Genomic DNA, 19,020 nt, shown 5'->3' with positions numbered 1-19,020 from the left:
AAACCCAGATCTGTGACTGGAGATGAGTGTTTGAAAAGTTTCAGCACTCCGTCCATCATCATTTGGTGTTGCTAAGGTTTCCCCAAGTGTGAAGGGTATGCCTAGATGTGGGTCCAGTTCTCACTGTGCCACTGAATTCAAGCTTGCCTAGCTGATGAAGGGTGATACCCTGAAACTGGGAGCAGGATGTTCGTTTCTGGTCCAGGGCGGACCTGGTCTGGCAGTTCGGGCTGGACTGTTTCCTTGGGTACCAGGGTCAAGACTGATTTGCATATGGCTGGATCCAAACTGGGGTGGCATGGTGAGCAAAAAGACGATGAATTAAACCCAGATCTGTGAATAGGGGTGAGTGTTTGAAAGGTTTCAGCACTCCATCCATCATTCTTTTGTATTACTAAAAAGCTGCCCAACTGCAGAGAAACTACTAGGGCAGTTTGCTCTAACCATGCATAAAACTGGGATTGAGATGCTATTAGAAGAATTCTTGCCTCTGTTTCAAAGTACAGACTTGCCTAAAACAAAATATGTTTCACCTACACATTGACCAGTACACCAGCCTGCGGTGCTGCGCCATCAGAAGGTTGCATTCTACCCTAGGCCAAAGGTGAAGGAGGAGCTATGCAAAGTGGAGACTGCAGACATTACTGAAAAAGTTAATAGGCTCATACCGCGGGTGTCCTCACCGGTGGTTGACCAAAATCCAAAACAGTCTGGAGAAGTAAGGCACTGCATGGCCATGTGCATCCTCAATTTACCGATGAAAAGGTAAAGACACCAGACTATACAGTGAATAACATTCTGAGCGGGGTTACCAGGTCATGCTGGCTTAAAGATGGACCTAAGGCCAGGGCACCATCAAATACTTTTGGATCCAGAATTGTGCCATGTTACCACCTTCTCGACCCACGTTGGGCTGAGGCACTATAAGTGCCTCAAATTTGTATCACCAGTGCCGTCAAAGTGTTCCAGGTCATTATTCGAGGGGTACTGGCTGGCCTCCATGGAGTGTTAAACGTCAGTGATGACTTCTTGGTGCATTACCTACCTTGGAAAACCAGATTATCCACCTGAGGCCAGTTTTCCTCGATTGACGGACAGTGGGATAAAGCTCCATTGAGAACAATGTGAACTCCTGAAGAATGGCTTTAGCTTTCTTTTTTTTGGATACGGGTTCTCACCAACAGGGATGGCTCTGACCCAGCTAAGGCAGGAGACATCTAATCAGTGTCTCCCCTTACCACAGTGACCGGGGTCCAGTTTTTCCTCTGCATGGTCATGTAAAGTGACTGCTTCATACAGAATGGGACAAATCAAATGGCACCCCTGAGGGAGCTCATGTAATTAAGGATAAATGTAATGCTGGGAGAGTTAAGTGTGGTGCATCCCATAGCGGGAAAACTGAATGTTCTCTGTGTTGGCTGGACCATTTTGTATGGTCCAGCTTGTAACCAGAAAGTAAATAAAAGGAGCTTGGTGGTGGGAGGAGGCAGCCAGTTGCCAATCCAAATTTGCGCTTCAGAACACTAGCAAACGCAAAAGAGCGCCCTCTGGTGGACCCGACGCGTCACAGAGAATGGAATCTGCGCTCGGGCAAAAAAAGCCTACTGCACGCGGTGAGCGTCACAATACACAATAATAAATACTGTAAATAAAGTAAATGCCGGCACAAGGCTACATCAAAACACTCAAAAACGCAATGAATCAAGCACTCAAGAGGCAGTGAGGGCCAAAGAGACTTAACTGACACTTGAGCAGTGAAGAAAGAGGACGGACGATGACAGCAAGGGATATATATACAGACGGTCAGGGAGAGTAGCGATTGGACATTGGTTACCATGGAGATGATGGCTTCATGGGTGTTGTAGTTTTGAATCTCTGTTGAACTTTGAACTGCTGTTTAAATAAAAGTGAAGAAAGATATGCATAATCCTCGCCTAAGGTCCTGACAGAATTCTGGTGTGGCGTCCTTCAAGCGGGCCCACCTACCACACAACTCGACTGCCTGAAAAAGCGAGTCCAACACTAAAGAAAGGCTAACATCTCATGAGCTATGTGAAGAGTGAGCAGATTTTCGAGTAACAGTGATTTTTTTTTTAATAGACAAAGCTTTCATCCTGTGATATTCTAAGCACAATTAGCAAATCCAAACCAGTTTATTTGAAAAAAATAAAAGTCCTGAACTTAAAAACAAAGAGAACACAAATCCTACAAAGCAGAGAAAAGACACGAACTAAGTGCATGAAGTCAACTACCTCTACTATTGACCTGATACTATATACACGCATTCTTTTGTCACAACCCACGAACCTACACAAAGTTTTCTAATGAACATCGGACATTAGACAGTATGAAGCTACGAACCAGTAGATACCAGATTTCCTACACTCTAATAGGCTGAAACATTGGTGGGTGGGTCTTCCTTCCAACGAAACCTCTATGTTTACACTTCTACGAGTTACAAGCTTGGGTGACGCAGCACGTACACCGAGGGCGTGATCTGACATTGGATTGGTTGGAGGCTCACTTGTTGAGACAGAAATAAAAGAAAGACAACACATATGTAATGCACCAATCTTAAACACATAAGCATCGAGGAGGATGTTTGAAAAAAGCTGCAGAAAAGTGTTTACAGAATAAAACAATAAATATTGCTACCCTTTTTAAATATATCACTTATATTTATGGCGTTCTTTACAATTAACGAGAAGTGTTAGTTTAAAAATTCAGCAGTTAACCTTGCGAATAATTTATTTTCCAAAACTGAAATACGTTTGTTAGTAGTACTGATGAAAAGAATAACTGAAAACTGCATTTTAATGTACAGCGGGATTAAGTTTCCATTTGCCTGCTACCCAAATTTTATACTTTAAGATGGCCGCTCGGATAGCGCTCATCGTAGTTGTCCCTTCTCTGTACCTAAAGTTACTATGCTGCTCGCTGCCGGCGGTGGCAACTCCTTGGGTACCTTTACCTCTGTCTTGCATTAGTTTGCTGTCTCCTCGTCCGCTCTTGCCGTGCCTCTCCCGCCATGAGGAACAAATGAACGCCCGGGGAATGAAATATAAATTTCAGACAGGGGAGAAAGTGCTCTGCTTCGAACCGGATCCCACGAAGGCCAAAGTGCTATACGATGCCAAGGTGGGGTGTGGAGATTCCCGAGTCAAGAGTGTGTGCTAGTGCATTTGCCCACATTCTTTTGTACCCCCACCTACACCTTCCTTCTTTTGTTCAGGGATTTTTCAGACAAGATTTATTTACTTAGCCACCCGCATTTGTCTGTACCCAACTTATCTTTAATTGTACTCACGTCCCAAATTCTGTTTGTCGACTTCACAAACACAAATAGAGAGGGCTGCCTCTTATGTGTTTTTTTAACTGCGTGCCCAGCTCACTTTCTTGACTGTTTCCACATCATAGTCTTGTCTCTGTTGAGTACAAAGATAAAAAAGCATCGTGTGCGTGGTCAGCATTGGACATGGAAACACTTGTGAAATGTGTTGTTGGAAGACGACGGAGAGTTCTATTTGCTCGTGATACTGGGCTTTAGTTGTAAGTTGTCTGTGGGAGAATGTAAATATTTCAGACTAATTAATCGGGGATACCCACGTAACTTGAGGTAATTGATTTAAGGCACATTTCCCTTTGAGTGCAGCATTGTGTGTGTTCGTTCACGAGGACAGTGTAGCTGTCTGGTTGAGTTTAGTGTCTTGACTTCTTGGTCCAGAAACGATAACATTCACTCAGAGCAGCACTATTTAAACATCTGCAGCGATGCGCTTTTAAAAATCATGCAGACTTCTACATTTACTCAATCAATAAGTTGTGTTTAGCGTTACGCTACGTGTTACTCTACAGCACAAATGTGTGCTAGCCGTGTCTACCTCGATGCACAGCATTCGGTAAAAACTTAAACGCAAAGGCTATTCTCCCTTTTATCAACACGTTTCTGTGATTGAGTATTGCACCTGTGGAGTCAGGCATCACCCATAGGAACATAGGTCTCATATCAAATGTTGTGAAACAATCCCTTCTTTGTAGAGCACTTTCACCTGCTTGTAGGGGGGGGGGGGAAATGAATGAGTGTGGGTAGTGGATGTGCATGAGTCTTGAGACCGTAAACCACGTGCCCTACAACAAAACATCGCATACATCACTACCAGCAACAGTAGGGCAAGTGGGTAGTGACTTAGGGGCTGATTTCGAGTTTGGCAGAGGGGTTACTCCGTCACAACGGTGACGGATATCCCACCCGCCAAGAAATAAATCCAATAGGATAAAATCGATATAATATTTTGACGGATGGGATATCCGTCACCGTTGTGACTGAGTAACCCCTCCGCCAAATTCGAAATCAGACCCTTCATAATGTCTGGGACTTTAAATTCTATGTGGCCCTTCTGTGTTTGATTTTGTCTGGAAAAGCAGTTTTTGAGGTTGCAGAGAGCAGCTTTTAGCTCAGTCTGCTAGCTCATTTAGGGCCATATGTACAAACACATTTTCCCATTGACACAGAATGGGGAAAACCCTTTGCTACATCTGGCCCTTAGTGTCTTTCATGGATCACACATTAATACTTATTCATTTGTACCTAAGAATAGGGCTGTAGATTGTAGTTTGCGAAGGTGTTGATGACTGTTTCCATTTGTATGTCTATTACAATTGTGTTTGTCAAATAATTGATCTGACACACTACCTGGTCATTCTACTCTCACGCACAGTGAGGGTATCGCAGTCAATTTTAATCTAGTAATGTTTAATAAACTGTCTATATTATTTTAATTTTAATGTTTTCATTTTAGTGCAGTTGATTTGCCTAGCCCTGACCAGTATGTTACCTCCTTCCTCCCCTCGTTTAAGATTGCCTTCAAAGTCTTCCTCTTCTTCCTTAAACACCAGAATCATTAACAACCTCATTCTCCCATCCCCATGTGCGATAGACAAAAAATAGCACATGCATCCATGATGACACCTTAACGCATATAATAGTACGTTGATTAATGTATAATGTGTAGAAGTCTGCACATATGTTCCCCATCTACTTTAATTTAACCAACTTTGATTATATCACCTGTGCTACCCGTTGCATGCAACCAAACTAACATTGTAAGTACGTTCATACTATTTCTCTCTAAAGCATTTCTTTTAGAAATGTCACTGCAGCTAAATATGTACCAGTTGCTTCTTGGATAGATAACTTGGGTAACTACATTAAAAGACTTATCTGTGATTACTAAAAGCGATTAGCACGTACGGTTGCTACCTAACCAGTATTGTACCAGAATGTCTGGTATTTAATTCAAGGGCCACAAAAAAAAAAAAAAAAACTAGAAGAAATAGCAAACTCTGTTTTTTCTTGCCCTTTGAAACAAAAACATAAAACAACGTAACGAGAAAAAATTAAAATATCAGTTAAATATGAGTATTGTCTAAACCATGGTAAAATAACAATAAAAAACAAACAGAGGCACAATAGATGTGCTGAAAAAAAGAATACAAATGATTTGACATTTCCTGGCCGTTCCAGGATGTCAAAATATGAACAAATGGCCACTATTTTCTCAGACAAATGTGGCAACCCTATTACCAGGTCTGCCTGATCTATCTGAACTAGACTATTTTCTATTGCCACTATACCTGTCCTTGCTTCTCCATTACCTCTCCACCACTGAATTTATGCTAATTCGGTCTCGTGGCTCATACATTTAATTAACTTTGAACCATTTCACTTTTAAGTGAAGCCTAAGAAAACTCACCTTAAGAAATACTTTTGTTGTTTTTCTGTGTGCCTGCTGTCTCCTGCTGACCCATATAGAATGCAGGAAATGTGTTTATTGTAAGCATGTGAATGAAGCCTTGTAATTTTCTTTCATAGGCTTTTATAATGCCATCAGTTATTGTTTTTGGGACCCTGTAACTTGTGAGTTTTTTCTCTTGTGGCTGTAGAACAGAATAGAACACTCCAGATGGAATGCCACTATGCATTATATAGTGTTTTAACTACTGTGCTTATTTGTATAGTTATATTTTAGCAACAGTTGTATTGAAAAATAGATTTCTGGTATGTTTTGCTGCAATGAGATATCCAAATTGATTTTAAGAAAGAGCAAGACTTTGTCTTATTTGATCTGAATTCTTTTGTGGTACTCCATTTTGAGATATATTTTAAAGCTATGTTATGCATTTTGGGAATAAAAATATATTTTTCAAAGCTTTTGGGCATGCATTTTAAAGATTTGCTGTGTTGGTTAATAACACACTTTCTTTTTCAGGTTGTTGATATTATTGTTGGAAAAGATGAAAAAGGCAGAAAGAATCCAGAGTATCTGATTCACTTTAATGGTTGGAACAGAAGGTGAGCTTTATTGGCACTGATTTTGCAAGCTTTTCAACTCTGTGCTCTTATGTTTTTTAGTGATCTTTTCTGAGATAAATGCTCAGCTTTTTGCAATAATTTTTCTTGAGTCTTTTAGCAGATATGTTATCTTTTTAATAGTCCAGTGCCTCTGGTAAATAAACCATTTTTATTAAGAGACCAGTGTTACATTGTCTATGAAATTCGAGAGAGATGTTAACTACACTTCTAGTCTGATGGTTGCTTCTTCCTGTAGAATTCTCACCTCATGGATGTCTTCCAGGCATCAGATTGGGAGTGGGGAATGTTTTCCCTAGAGTAGCTGTCCAGTGTCGGTCACTGTGACTACAATCACAGCCGTGCACCAAGCTATGATGGTACCTGGCTGCATATTGTGTTGACTGGCTGTAAAGAAATGGCTCCCTGTTGCAGTTACCCCCCACTTTTTGCCTGATACTGATGCTGACTTGACTGAGAAGTGTGCTGGGACCCTGCTAACCAGGCCCCAGCACCAGTGTTCTTTCACCTAAAATGTACCATTGTCTCCACAATTGGCACAACCCTGGCACCCAGGTAAGTCCCTTGTAACTGGTACCCCTGGTACCCAGGGCCCTGATGCCAGGGAAGGTCTCTAAGGGCTGCAGCATGTCTTATGCCATCCTAGGGACCCCTCACTCAGCACAGACACACTGCTTGCCAGCTTGTGTGTGCTGGTGGGGAGAAAAGGACTAAGTTGACATGGCACTCCCCTCAGGGTGCCATGCCAACCTCACACTGCCTATGGCATAGGTAAGTCACCCCTCTAACAGGCCTTACAGCCCTAAGGCAGGGTGCACTATACCACAGGTGAGGGCATAGGTGCATGAGCACTATGCCTCTACAGTGTCTAAGCAAAACCTTAGACATTGTAAGTGCAGGGTAGCCATAAGAGTATATGGTCTGGGAGTCTGTTAAAAACGAACTCCACAGCTCCATAATGGCTACACTGAATACTGGGTTGTTTAGTATCAAACTTTTCAGAATAATAAACCCACACTGATGCCAGTGTTGGATTTATTAAATAATGCACACAGAGGGCATCTTAGAGATGCCCCCTGTATTTTACCCAATTGTTCAGTGCAGGACTGACTGGTCTGTGCCAGCCTGCTGCTGAGAGACGAGTTTCTGACCCCATGTGGTGAGGGCCTTTGTGCTCTCTGAGGACAGAAACAAAAGCCTGCTCTGGGTGGAGGTGCTTCACACCTCCCCCCTGCAGGAACTGTAACACCTAGCAGTGAGCCTCAAAGGCTCAGGCTTCGTGTTACAATGCCCCAGGGCACTCCAGCTAGTGGAGATTCCCGCCCCCTGGACACAGCCCCCACTTTTGGCGGCAAGTCCAGGAGAGATAATGAGAAAAACAAGGAGGAGTCACTGGCCAGTCAGGACAGCCCCTAAGGTGTCCTGAGCTGAGGTGACTCTGACTTTTAGAAATCCTCCATCTTGCAGATGGAGGATTACCCCAATAGGATTAGGGATGTGCCCCCCTCCCCTCAGGGAGGAGGCACAAAGAGGGTGTACCCACCCTCAGGGCTAGTAGCCATTGGCTACTAACCCCCCAGACCTAAACACACCCTTAAATTTAGTATTTAAGGGCTCCCCAGAACCTAGGAACTCAGATTCCTGCAACTTAAGAAGAAGAGGACTGCTAAGCTGAAAAACCCTGCAGAGAAGACGGAGACACCAACTGCTTTGGCCCCAGCTCTACCGGCCTGTCTCCCCCCCTTCTAAAGACACTGCTCCAGCGACGCTTTCCCCAGGGACCAGCGACCTCTGAATCCTCAGAGGACTGCCCTGCTCTAGAAGGACCAAGAACTCCAGAGGACAGCGGCCCTGTTCACCAAAGACTGCAACTTTGAAACAAAGCAGCAACTTTGAAACAACTTGCGTTTTCCGCCGGAAGCGTGAGACTTGCTACTCTGCACCCAACGCCCCCGGCTCGACTTGTGGAGAACAAACACTTCAGGGAGGACTCCCCGATGACTGCGAGACCGTGAGTAGCCATAGTTGCCCCCCCTGAGCCCTCACAGCGACACCTGCAGAGGGAATCCCGAGGCTCCCCCTGACCGCGACTGCCTGCTCCTCAGATCCCGACGCCTGGTAAAGACTCTGCACCCGCAGCCCCCAGGACCTGAAGGATCCGAACTCCAGTGCAGGAGTGACCCCCAGGAGGCCTTCTCCCTTGCCCAGGTGGTGGCTACCCCGAGGAGCCCCCCCCCCTTGCCTGCCTGCATCGCTGAAGAGACCCCTTGGTCTCCCATTGATTCCTATTACAAACCCGACGCTTGTTTGCACACTGCACCCGGCCGCCACGTGCTGCTGAGAGTGTACTTTCTGTGTGGACTTGTGTCCCCCCCGGTGCCCTACAAAACCCCCCTGGTCTGCCCTCCGAAGACGCGGGTACTTACCTGCTGGCAGACTGGAACCGGGGCACTCCCTTCTCCATTGAAGCCTATGCGTTTTGGGCACCACTTCGACCTCTGCACCTGACCGGCCCTGAGCTGCTGGTGTGGTAACTTTGGGGTTGCTCTGAACCCCCCAATGGTGGGCTACCTTGGACCCAAACTTGAACCCCGTAGGTGGCTTACTTACCTACAAAAACTAACTAACTCTTACTCCCCCCAGGAACTGTTGAAAATTGCACTGTCTAGTTTTAAAATAGCTATATGTGATTTATGTGAAAAGTATATATGCTATTTTGCTAATTCAAAGTTCCTAAAGTACCTACCTGCAATACCTTTCATTTGAAGTATTACATGTAAATCTTGAACCTGTGGTTCTTAAAATAAACTAAGAAAATATATTTTTCTATACAAAAACCTATTGGCCTGGAATTGTCTTTGAGTGTGTGTTCCTCATTTATTGCCTGTGTGTGTACAACAAATGCTTAACACTACTCCTTTGATAAGCCTACTGCTCGACCACACTACCACAAAATAGAGCATTAGTATTATCTCTTTTTGCCTCTATCTTACCTCTAAGGGGAACCCTTGGACTCTGTGCATACTATTCCTTACTTTGAAATAGTGCATACAGAGCCAACTTCCTACACTTCTCACCTCACCAATAGAGGTTTGGAACTTTTCCCTGTTCCATAACTACAGGTTTTACAGCGACTAGGTCAAGTGTCACCAGCTATGGTCTCTGAGTGAGAAGCCCATAAGGATGGTCTGAAACGGTACCTCCCCCAAAAACAGCATAGGAAGGAGACAACCCCTTCGTACTAAGAAAATGATCCGACTCCCAGGACTGATCAGAGACTTGATAGCAACTTTCCCCAATGTTAGCCTTCTTTCCCGTCACACGAGCAGGTTCTTGTTCCCAAGAAAAGGCAGCCATAATTTCCTGCTTTTCCCGCCAACACTTTCTATGCCTAGGCCTTTGGCATGCCTTGAAGGACAATTTAGGATGGCCATATGACACTCTAGGCCGTGCCTTAGTTGCGGCACCGCTCCAGTGGGTTTGGTAATTCTGGCAAGCCGGGCACCTCCCGACTGCGTCTCCACAGACGCTGGTTCCACATCCAAGGAATCCATTGTCTACTATGACTGACTGCATGGCCCATGATATCACCTGCACCACCTTTAAAGGCACCCTCAGTGCCACCTCAACTGTTGAAGTCAGTAGGGGTTATTTTACTGACAGAGCATAGTAATTCACTTAAATGGAGGAGATCTTTGACTCAGAGTTTACCTTCTACATGGCCATCAAAAACTGTGGGAGCACGGCACAAGATGATTAAGAGGTTCTTAACCTCCTCCGTCCTTGTCACACTGATGCTGGCTTCTAGCTAGATCTACAAAACGCTAGTGTCTGAGACATATCTCCAAAGAGAGATATTAAGTACCCCTCTGATCCTCCTTTATAACAAGTTTGTTCCTTTTTGTCTTTTTTGACTGAAATGCGCAGTATGCACTGAAATTTCCTTTCCCGACTGCTCAGGTAAGGACCAGTATCGCAACTTCAGCAGCTCCACATGCCCTGCTGCTAAGTGAAGTGCTCTTGAATCCCGTTTCAGCTGCCTGGGAGAAACCCTTCTCAGGCCTGAAAGTTCATAAACCTTAAGTTATTCTCAACATATCATTTAAAAGAGAGATTGTTTTTCCAAACGTTGTCAGGAAAGCTATAGCCACCTGCTTTTCCCACAGCTGCTCTCTATCTTGAATCCAAAAGACTTAACTTCATGGGCAGAAAAGCTTTTGCTTCAGGTTTTTTGGCCCTGCAATATGTTCCATATACCTCCTTGGGTTGTAGTTCATGTCCTGTGGGATTGACTTAGATTGCTGTCATTAACCTAAAAAACACACAAAGAAGCCCTTCCCTGGCCTTGTGAAAGCTTAGAGATAAGCAGTAAGAGACCACGCATAGACCATCAACCGTCCCCAGTGAAATGGTTCCACCAACACAACTGCCATTTTGGGGCTTCTTATATGGATAAGTCTCTCAACAGCAGCCTTTCTAGTTAGCGGAGACCCCATAACAACTGTACTGTTCTTTTTGAAACTGTGGTGGATCTTAGGGATGCAAGCAGCAGCACATGCTTTAATTTCCCTCATTTTCAGCTGCATCTGCAGCTTTAAAACAAGTCTGACTCCTTCCTCCTCCATTGCCAGCATCAGTAAGGTCGAGAGGCTCCCATTTTGTCCCCTATTGGTAGAAGATTTTAACAGATCGCTTGGTAATTAATCTAATCTGTAAGCTACAAGGTTACTGTAGGGAAGTACCATCTTCCTTGACATGTTACCCCCATTTATTTTGCATGTCTCACTGAGATCCTGCTGGTCAGGACCCCAGTGCTCATAGTTTATGGCCTAATGTGTGTGTCTGTATAGTGCTTGACTGTGTCACTGAGGCTCTGCTAATCAGAACCTCATTGCTTATCCTCTCTCTGCTTTTAAATTTGTCACTGTAGGCTAGTGACTTCATTTACCAATTTCAATTGGCACACTGGACCCCCCTTATAAGTCCCTAGTATAGGGTACCTAGGTACTCAGGGCATTGGGGTTCCAGGAGATCTATATGGGCTGCATCATTTCTTTTGCCACCCATAAGGAGCTCAGACAAACCCTTCCACAGGCCTGCCATTGCAGCCTGCGTGAAATAACGCACATGTTATTTTGCAGCCATTTTCACTGCACTTAAGTAACTTCTAAGTCACCTATATGTCTAACCTTCACTTGCTGAAGGTTAGGTGCAAAGTTACGAAGTGTGAGGGCACCCTTGCACTAGCAAAGGTGCCCCCAACATAGTTGAGGGCCATTTCCCGGTACTTCGTGAGTGCCCACTACACGCATGCACTACATATAGGTCAATACCTATATGTATCTTCACAGTGGTAACTCCGAATACAGCCATGTAAGGTGTCTAAGATCATGGAATTGTCCCCCCTCCTCCCCCATTCCAAACCTGGTATTGGGGAGCCAGTTCCATGCCTCCTGGGGGCTCCACTATGGACCCCCAGTACTGCCAAACCAGCTCTCTGAGGCATGCACTGCAGCTACAGCAGCTGCCACCTCACAGACAGGGTTCTGCCCTCCTGGGGTCTGAGCAGCTTAGTCCCAGGATGGCAGAACAAAGCATTTCCTCTGAGAGCAGGGTGTTACACCCTCTCCATTTGAAAATAGGTGTTACAGACTGGGGAGGGGTAGCTTCCCCCAGCCTCTGGAAATGCTTTGAAGGGCACAGATGGTGCCCTCCTTGCATAAGCCACTCTACACCGGTTCAGGGACCCCTTGTCCCCTGCTCTGGCTTTAAACGTGACAAAGGAAAGGGAAGTGACCACTCCCCTGTCCATCACCACCCTAGGGGTGGTGCCCAGAGCTCCTCCAGTGTGTCACAGACTTCAGCCATCTTGCTTTGCAAGGTGTGGGGGCACTATGGAGGGCTCTGAGTGGCCAGTGCCAGCATGTGACATCAGAGACCCCTCCTGATAGGTCCTTACCTGATAAGGTAGCCAATCCCCCTCTCAGGGCTATTTAGGGTCTTTCCTGTGGGTTCTCTTCAGATTCTACTTGCAACTACTACTTCATCCTCTTGCCTCGGTTCAACCGCAGCCTGCTCCAGGAACCGCTGTAACAGCAACAAAGTATCCACAAGGGATACTTTTCTTCTGCAACTTCAGGTCCAGTTAGCAACTGCAAGAGTTTCCACGGTGTGCACGCTCTGAGGGCTCCCTGTCTTCATCCTGCACCAGAAGGACCAACAAAATCTCCAGTGGGGTGACTGAGTCACTCCCCTGCTCACGCAGGCACCTTCTAAGGCGACGACTGGTACCCTTGGACTTCTCTCACAGCGACAAGCGTGTTGCCAAGGACACAGATGGTGGATCCCAACAACACAGACTGTCCTGAGGTCCTGCTGATGCAGTTTGGAGGAGGTAAGACCTTGACTTCCCTGACAGCGACAGTACCCCTGTGTACTGTCGTCTTCACCTCCTGATGCCTCTGTGCACTATTTGCACAATTCCTTTGCGCACAGCCTGGTCCAGGTCCCCAACACTCTATCCTGCGATGCTCAACTCGGTGAGTTGACCTCCCGCTGCGTGGGACCCTTCTTTGTAGTGCTGCACCAACTGCGTTTTGAACCTCCTTTGTCTCCGTGCCCTGGGACTCCCATGGGTGCTGCCTGGCATCCTGATGGCTTTCTAAATTGCTGAGAGCCCCCTCTTCCTCACACAGAGTTGAGGCCCCCAGGTCCCTCCTGGGTCCAGCCAGCTCCATTTTGACGCAAAATGCACAATTGTCATAACCAAGGCTTGTTGGCAACTTCCAACTCAAAATCACATCTGCATCCATCTTCACGGCGTGGGACATCTTTTGCATCACGCAGGAACCTGCTGGCATCTTCCTAGGGTGCATTTCTGCAGTCTTCATCCAACCGGAGACTCTTCTTTTGCACCCTCTTCTGGGTTGGCAGGGGCCCCTGCCATTCCTGGAACTTCTTTCGACTTCTGGAGTTGGTTCCCTTCTTTTGCAGGTCTTCAGGTCCAGGAATCCAACAGTTGTTTTTTGCAGACGTGGTTGGTTACTGCAATATCCCAATCACGAGGTGTAGTGTGCCCTAAGGAAACTTGCAGTACTTCACCCCTGCTTTTCTTGGCTCTGGGGTGGGGTAATTTACTTACCTTTACTGTATTCTTACTCTCCCAGCGATTCTGCACACACTCCACTTGTCTAGGGGGGAATTTGTGATTCGCATTCCACTTTCTTAGTATATGGTTTGTGTTGCCCCTAGACCTATTTTCTCCCATTGCATTCTATAGCATTTACTATTGTTTGCACTATACTCTGTCTAATTACTTATCTTATTTTAGTGTCTAGTGTATATATTGTGTATAATACTTAACTCCAGAAGGAGCATTGCCTCTGAGATAGTTTTGGTAACACCGAGTATTATCTTTACTTGTGTATAAGTACTGTGTAACTACAAGTGGTATTGAATGAGCTTTGCATGTCTCCTAGTTCTGCCTAAGCTGTTCTGCTATAGCTACCTCTATCAGCCTAAGCTGCTAGAACACTACTACTTCACTAACAAGGGATAACTGGACCTGGTATAAGGTGTAAGTACTCAAGGTACCCACTACAAACGAGGCCAGCCTCCTACAATTACTCAATAACATTTATCTTCTTAACTCGCTTAACCCCTCCACCACCACCCTCACCTCTCCCTTTCCATGCTGGACCATCTAAAAAGGTTAAGGAAGGCCTCTCTTTGACACACCCCGGTCTTGGAGGTAGAGGTTCGAGCCCTGTCAAAAAAATGGCCCATGCAAGCGCTACCTATGGAGGAAAGAGGTACAATGTTTTACTCCATTTATTTCTTTGCCCTGATGAAGGTATAGAACCCAGATACATTATGGGCATAAGGCTCCTGAACCTCTACGTTATGCAGGACAAGTTTAAAATGCTTGGCCTCTGCCACATGTTGCTGGCTCACGACGCAGGAAACTGGAAGGTGTCCCTGGATCTTCAAGACACCTTTTTGCTTCAGACAATCCTCACTGCTTATGGATGCTACTTCCAGGTCAGTGGAGTCTCGACACAGCAGATTTGTGGTACTGCCATTTAGTCTGACAACTGCTGCACCAGATTTTACTAAAGTGCTAATTCTTGTGGCACTTAGCTCAGAAGATCTGGAGTCCATGTATTCCTATAATTGAATGACTGACTGGTGCAAGTGAGATAAATCAAATTGGTCACGGACCACCTTCAGTGCATTAATTACCCTTCTGCATGACACAGGCTTCTCCATCAGTATCCAGAAGTCCCACCCCCTCCCCAAAAGGATGCTAACTTTTATAGGTGCAGTGCGAACACAATCTGCACAAATGCATTTGTCAGATCACCAGAGGATTGCTGACATTCCGGATAAGATTCTGATGTTTTCCAGTCTGACTCTGATCCAATTTCTGCAAGTCCTCCAACTTCTAAGCTTAATGGCAATGTGCATAGTGATTGTGTTGTACTCCAGGTTGATTGTATGTGATGGCACTTCATTGGTGCCAGAGATGACAGTGACTCAAAGATCAGGAGAACTTCTCAGCTGTGCACGCTTTCTAAGCTGTCCTCACATACCTTCAGTGGTGGATGTGCCTCCTCATTGGACTGAGGCACTCAGCTGGGGAGATGACAACACAAGGCCTGTGGTCTGCGTCAGAGCAACAACTACACACCAGTGTGTTTGAGTTGCCAGCAGTTTGCCTTGCCATGAACATTTTTCTCCTTTCCGTTTCAAGGCACAATGCTCAATTCCTGTGAGGCAGCACAACTCCACGCTTTGCATCAGCCGGCAAGGCAGTGTGGGTTCTTGGACCTTTGCAGGGAGCTGAATCTGGACATTTTCCCAGTGGCAGCCAATCTTGCTGATGCCAGAGTCGCCCCTCCATAGAGGGGCGAGCAATAAATGAGAACACACACACTCAGTGACTTAACTCCAAGCCAATAGGTTTTTATATAGAAAAATATTCTTTTCTTAATTTATTTTTAGAACCACAAGATTCAAATTGCAGGTAAGTACATTAAATGTAAGGTACTTTGCATAGGTATAGTTAGGACTTTGAACCAAAACAGTAATGTACATAGATTTTCATAAAATGGCAATAAGCTATTTTAAAAGTGGACACAGTGCAAAATTCAACAGTTCCTGAGGAGGGGGGGGGGGGCGTAAGTACAGTTAGGTTGATGTGGTTAGTAAACCACTTACAAGTTCAGTTTCCGGGGCATAGGTAGCCCACCGTTGGGGGTTCAAGTCAACTCCAAACACCCAGCAACACAGGGCCGGTCAGGTGCGGAGGTCAAAGAGGAGCCCAAATAACATGTAGACAGGTGGTGCTCCGGTTCTGGTCTGCTGGCAGGTAAGTACCCACGTCTCCAGTGAGCAGACCTGGGGGGTTTAGTAGAGCAACGGGGGGGGTCCCAAGTAGGCACACAAAACACACCCTCAGTGGGCAAACAGGGCGTCGGGTTTTCAATAGGTTTCAATGGAGGGACCCGGGGGTCACTCAGATATTGCAGGCAGGGCACAGGGGCTTCTCGGGCCAGCCACCGACTGGGCCGGGGTGAGGGCCGCCTGCTGGTCATTACTGCACCAGTGGTCGGTTTCTTACAGGCCTGGGGGCTGCGGGTGCAGTGCTTCTGCAGGCGTCGGATTTCTTCATCCCGGGCAGTCGCGGTCAGAGGGGTCCTCAGGATTCCCTCTGCAGGCATCGTCGTGGGGGTGCAGAGATTTTAGCCCAGGGTGGACACGTTGTCTGAGTCGCCCGGGGTTCCTTTCTGGGTCATTAGTTTCTCTGGACACGGGCCGGGGCGTCTGGTGCAGAGTGGTGGGGACTCACGCTTCTGGAGTGAGGTGAGAGTCCCTTTAAAGATGGCTTCTTCTTTCCTTGGTTGGACAGGTGCGCTGTCCACGGGAGTTCTGGATCTTTTGTAGTTGCAGGGCAGTCCTCTGAGTCGGCAGATGTCGCTGGGCCCGCAGGATGCATCGCTGGTGCAGGTTCTCTGAAGTTGGAGACAGCCGGTAGGGCTGAGGCCAAAGCAGTTGTCATCTTCCTTCTTCTCTGTGGGGTTTTTCAGCTAGGCAGTCCTTCTCCTTTCTAGGTCGTCAGGAATCTGATTTCCTTGGTTCAGGGTCGCCCCCTAAATACTAAATTTAGGGGTATGTTAGGGCTGGTGGGCAGTAGCCAATGGCTACTGGCCCTGACAGTGGCTACACCCTGCTTGTGCCTCCTCCCTTTAGGGAGGGGACACATCACCATTCCTGTTGGGATGACTCCTCCAAAACAAGGATTTTCCAAGGAGGGGGGCTTCTCAGCTCTGGTCACCTTAGGGGTGGACCTGGCTGAGGGGGTGACTCCTCCTCCTTGTTTTCCTCATTATTTCCCCAGACTTGCCGCCAAAAGTGGGGGCTGTGTCCGGGGGCGGGCATCTCCACTAGCTGGAGTGCCCTGAGGTGCTGTAACACCAGGCTTGAGCCTTTGAGGCTCACCGTCAGGTTTTACAGTTCCTACATGGGGCGGTGTGAAGCACCTCCACCCAGGACAGGCTTTGTTCCTGGTCACAGAGTGCACAAAGGCAATCGCCCCATGTGGCCAGAAAATTGTCTGGAAGTGGCAGGCTGGCAGAGACTTTGTCAGCCTAGCACTAGCAGTTGGGCTGGCATGCAGGGGGCATCTCTAAGATGCCCTCTGTGTGCATTTCTCAATAAATCCCACACTGGCATCAATGAGGGTTTATTGTGCTGAGACGTTTAATACCAAACTTCCCAGCCTCAGGGTAGCCAATATGGAACTGTGAAGTTTGTTTCTGACAAACTCCCAGATCATATACTCAATATGGCTACCCTGCACTTAAAATGTCTAAGAATTGGCTTAGAAACTGTAGGGACATAGTGCTCATGCAGCTATGCCCTCACCTGTGGTGTAGTGCACCCTGCCTTAGGGCTGTAAGACCTGTTAGAGCGGTGACTTACCTATGCCACAGGCAGTGGGTTGTAGGCATGGCACTCTGAGGGGAGTGCCATGTCGACTTAGTCTTTTTCTCTCCACCAGCACACACAAGCTGTGAGGCAATGTGCATGTGCTGAGTGAGAGGTCCCCAGGGTGGCATATTACATGCTGCATCCCTTAGAGACCTTCCCTGGCAACAGGGCCCTCGGTAACAGGGGTACCTTTTACAAGGGACTATGGCCCTCATTCTGACCTTGGCGGGCGGCGGAGGCCGCCCGCCAAAGTCCCGCCGTCAGGTTACCGTTCCGCGGTCGAAAGACCGCGGAGGTAATTCTGACTTTCCCGCTGGGCTGGCGGGCGGTCTCCTTCAGACCGCCAGCCAGCCCAGCGGGAAAGAGGCTTCCACGATGAAGCCGGCTCGGAATCGAGCCGGCGGAGTGGAAGCTGTGCGACGGGTGCAGTTGCACCCGTCGCGTATTTCACTGTCTGCGCAGCAGACAGTGAAATACATTTAGGGGACCTCTTACGGGGGCCCCTGCAATGCCCATGCCAGTGGCATGGGCACTGCAGGGGCCCCCAGGGGCCCCGCGACCCCCCCTACCGCCATCCGGATCTCGGCGGTCCGACCGCCGGGATCTGGATGGCGGTAGGGGGGGTCAGAATCCCCGCGGCGGTGCAGCAAGCTGCGCCGCCGCGGAGGATTCAATGGGGCCGCGGTACACTGGCGGGACCCCGCCAGTGGTGCCGGTCCGACCGCGGCTTTACCGCCGCGGTCGGAATCCCCATTGAAGCACCGCCGGCTTGTCGGCGGTGCTCCCGCGGTCCTCCGCCCTGGCGGTCAAAGACCGCCAGGGTCAGAATGAGGGCCTATGTGTGCCAGGGCTGTGCCAATTGTGGAGACAAAAGTACAGTTTTAGGGAAAGAACACTGGCGCTGGGGCCTGGTTAGCAGGGTCCCAGCACACTTTCAATAAAAGCTGGCATCAACAAAAGGCAAGAAGTTAGGGGGTAACCATGCCAACAGTGGCATTTTCCTACAGTATCCCGGGGGGTCTATGTCAGAAGTATCCCATGGATCTATGGCTGTCTGATGTATGGTATCACCTTCTCCTTGATCCTCTATGTAGGAGTGTGGGGAGCCTTGCGGAGTAACATCACATGTGTTGCTAAGTGAGTGATGTGGTGAAGAAGGTGGTGGTGAGGGAGGTAGAACAGTTGGAGGACGTGGTGACGGAGCAGGCAGAGGTGGGTTTAGAGGTCTAGTGGCCTATGGTCCTTCTTTTTCTTTTTAGGAGGTGCGGGTAGATCAGAAGTAATCTGGCGCTGAGGGTAGGCTCTGAATGCACTGCTTTTGCTAAAATGCATCCTGTAGAAGGTTGAATATGTATTTTCTTCTGTTACGTGTCTATCCTCTCTGCCATAGTCTCTAGGCTCAGTTCTGGTGCCGAGATGGTATGTTTCTGTACCGAAGGTGGCCTGTGTTTCAGCACCAAGGGGGTCGGAGACAAAGTTGTAGAAGTGGAAGCGCTCAGTGCCAATGAAGATGATGTTCGGTTTGGTTCCAAGACTGGTCGGCTCTGAACAGTAGATGTGTGTTTCGGCTTGGCTTTCGGTGCCGGGCCCGGGATAGGGCACCCTTGGCGGATGGCCTGAAGGCAGTGGCGGCCCAGGAGCCATAATTTCGGTCGAAA

At 47.4% G+C, this 19,020-nt stretch overlaps 1 protein-coding gene across 1 annotated transcript in view; it reads left to right on the top strand.

The window, feature by feature from the left end:
- Positions 1 to 2,921: 2,921 nt before the first annotated feature.
- MSL3 (MSL complex subunit 3) overlaps positions 2,922 to 19,020 on the top strand; it is a 151,230-nt gene continuing 135,131 nt past the window's right edge. Inside the window, exons 1-2 of the mRNA XM_069204614.1 lie at positions 2,922 to 3,138; positions 6,270 to 6,352. Coding sequence (XP_069060715.1) covers positions 3,040 to 3,138; positions 6,270 to 6,352 — 182 coding nt within the window. The 5' untranslated portion in view covers positions 2,922 to 3,039. The remainder of the gene's footprint in view (positions 3,139 to 6,269; positions 6,353 to 19,020) is intronic.

Source organism: Pleurodeles waltl, chromosome 8 (assembly GCF_031143425.1).
Source record: "Pleurodeles waltl isolate 20211129_DDA chromosome 8, aPleWal1.hap1.20221129, whole genome shotgun sequence".
In the NCBI taxonomy this organism is placed as follows: Eukaryota; Metazoa; Chordata; class Amphibia; order Caudata; family Salamandridae; genus Pleurodeles; species Pleurodeles waltl.
This window is presented reverse-complemented; position numbering and strand designations above follow the sequence as displayed.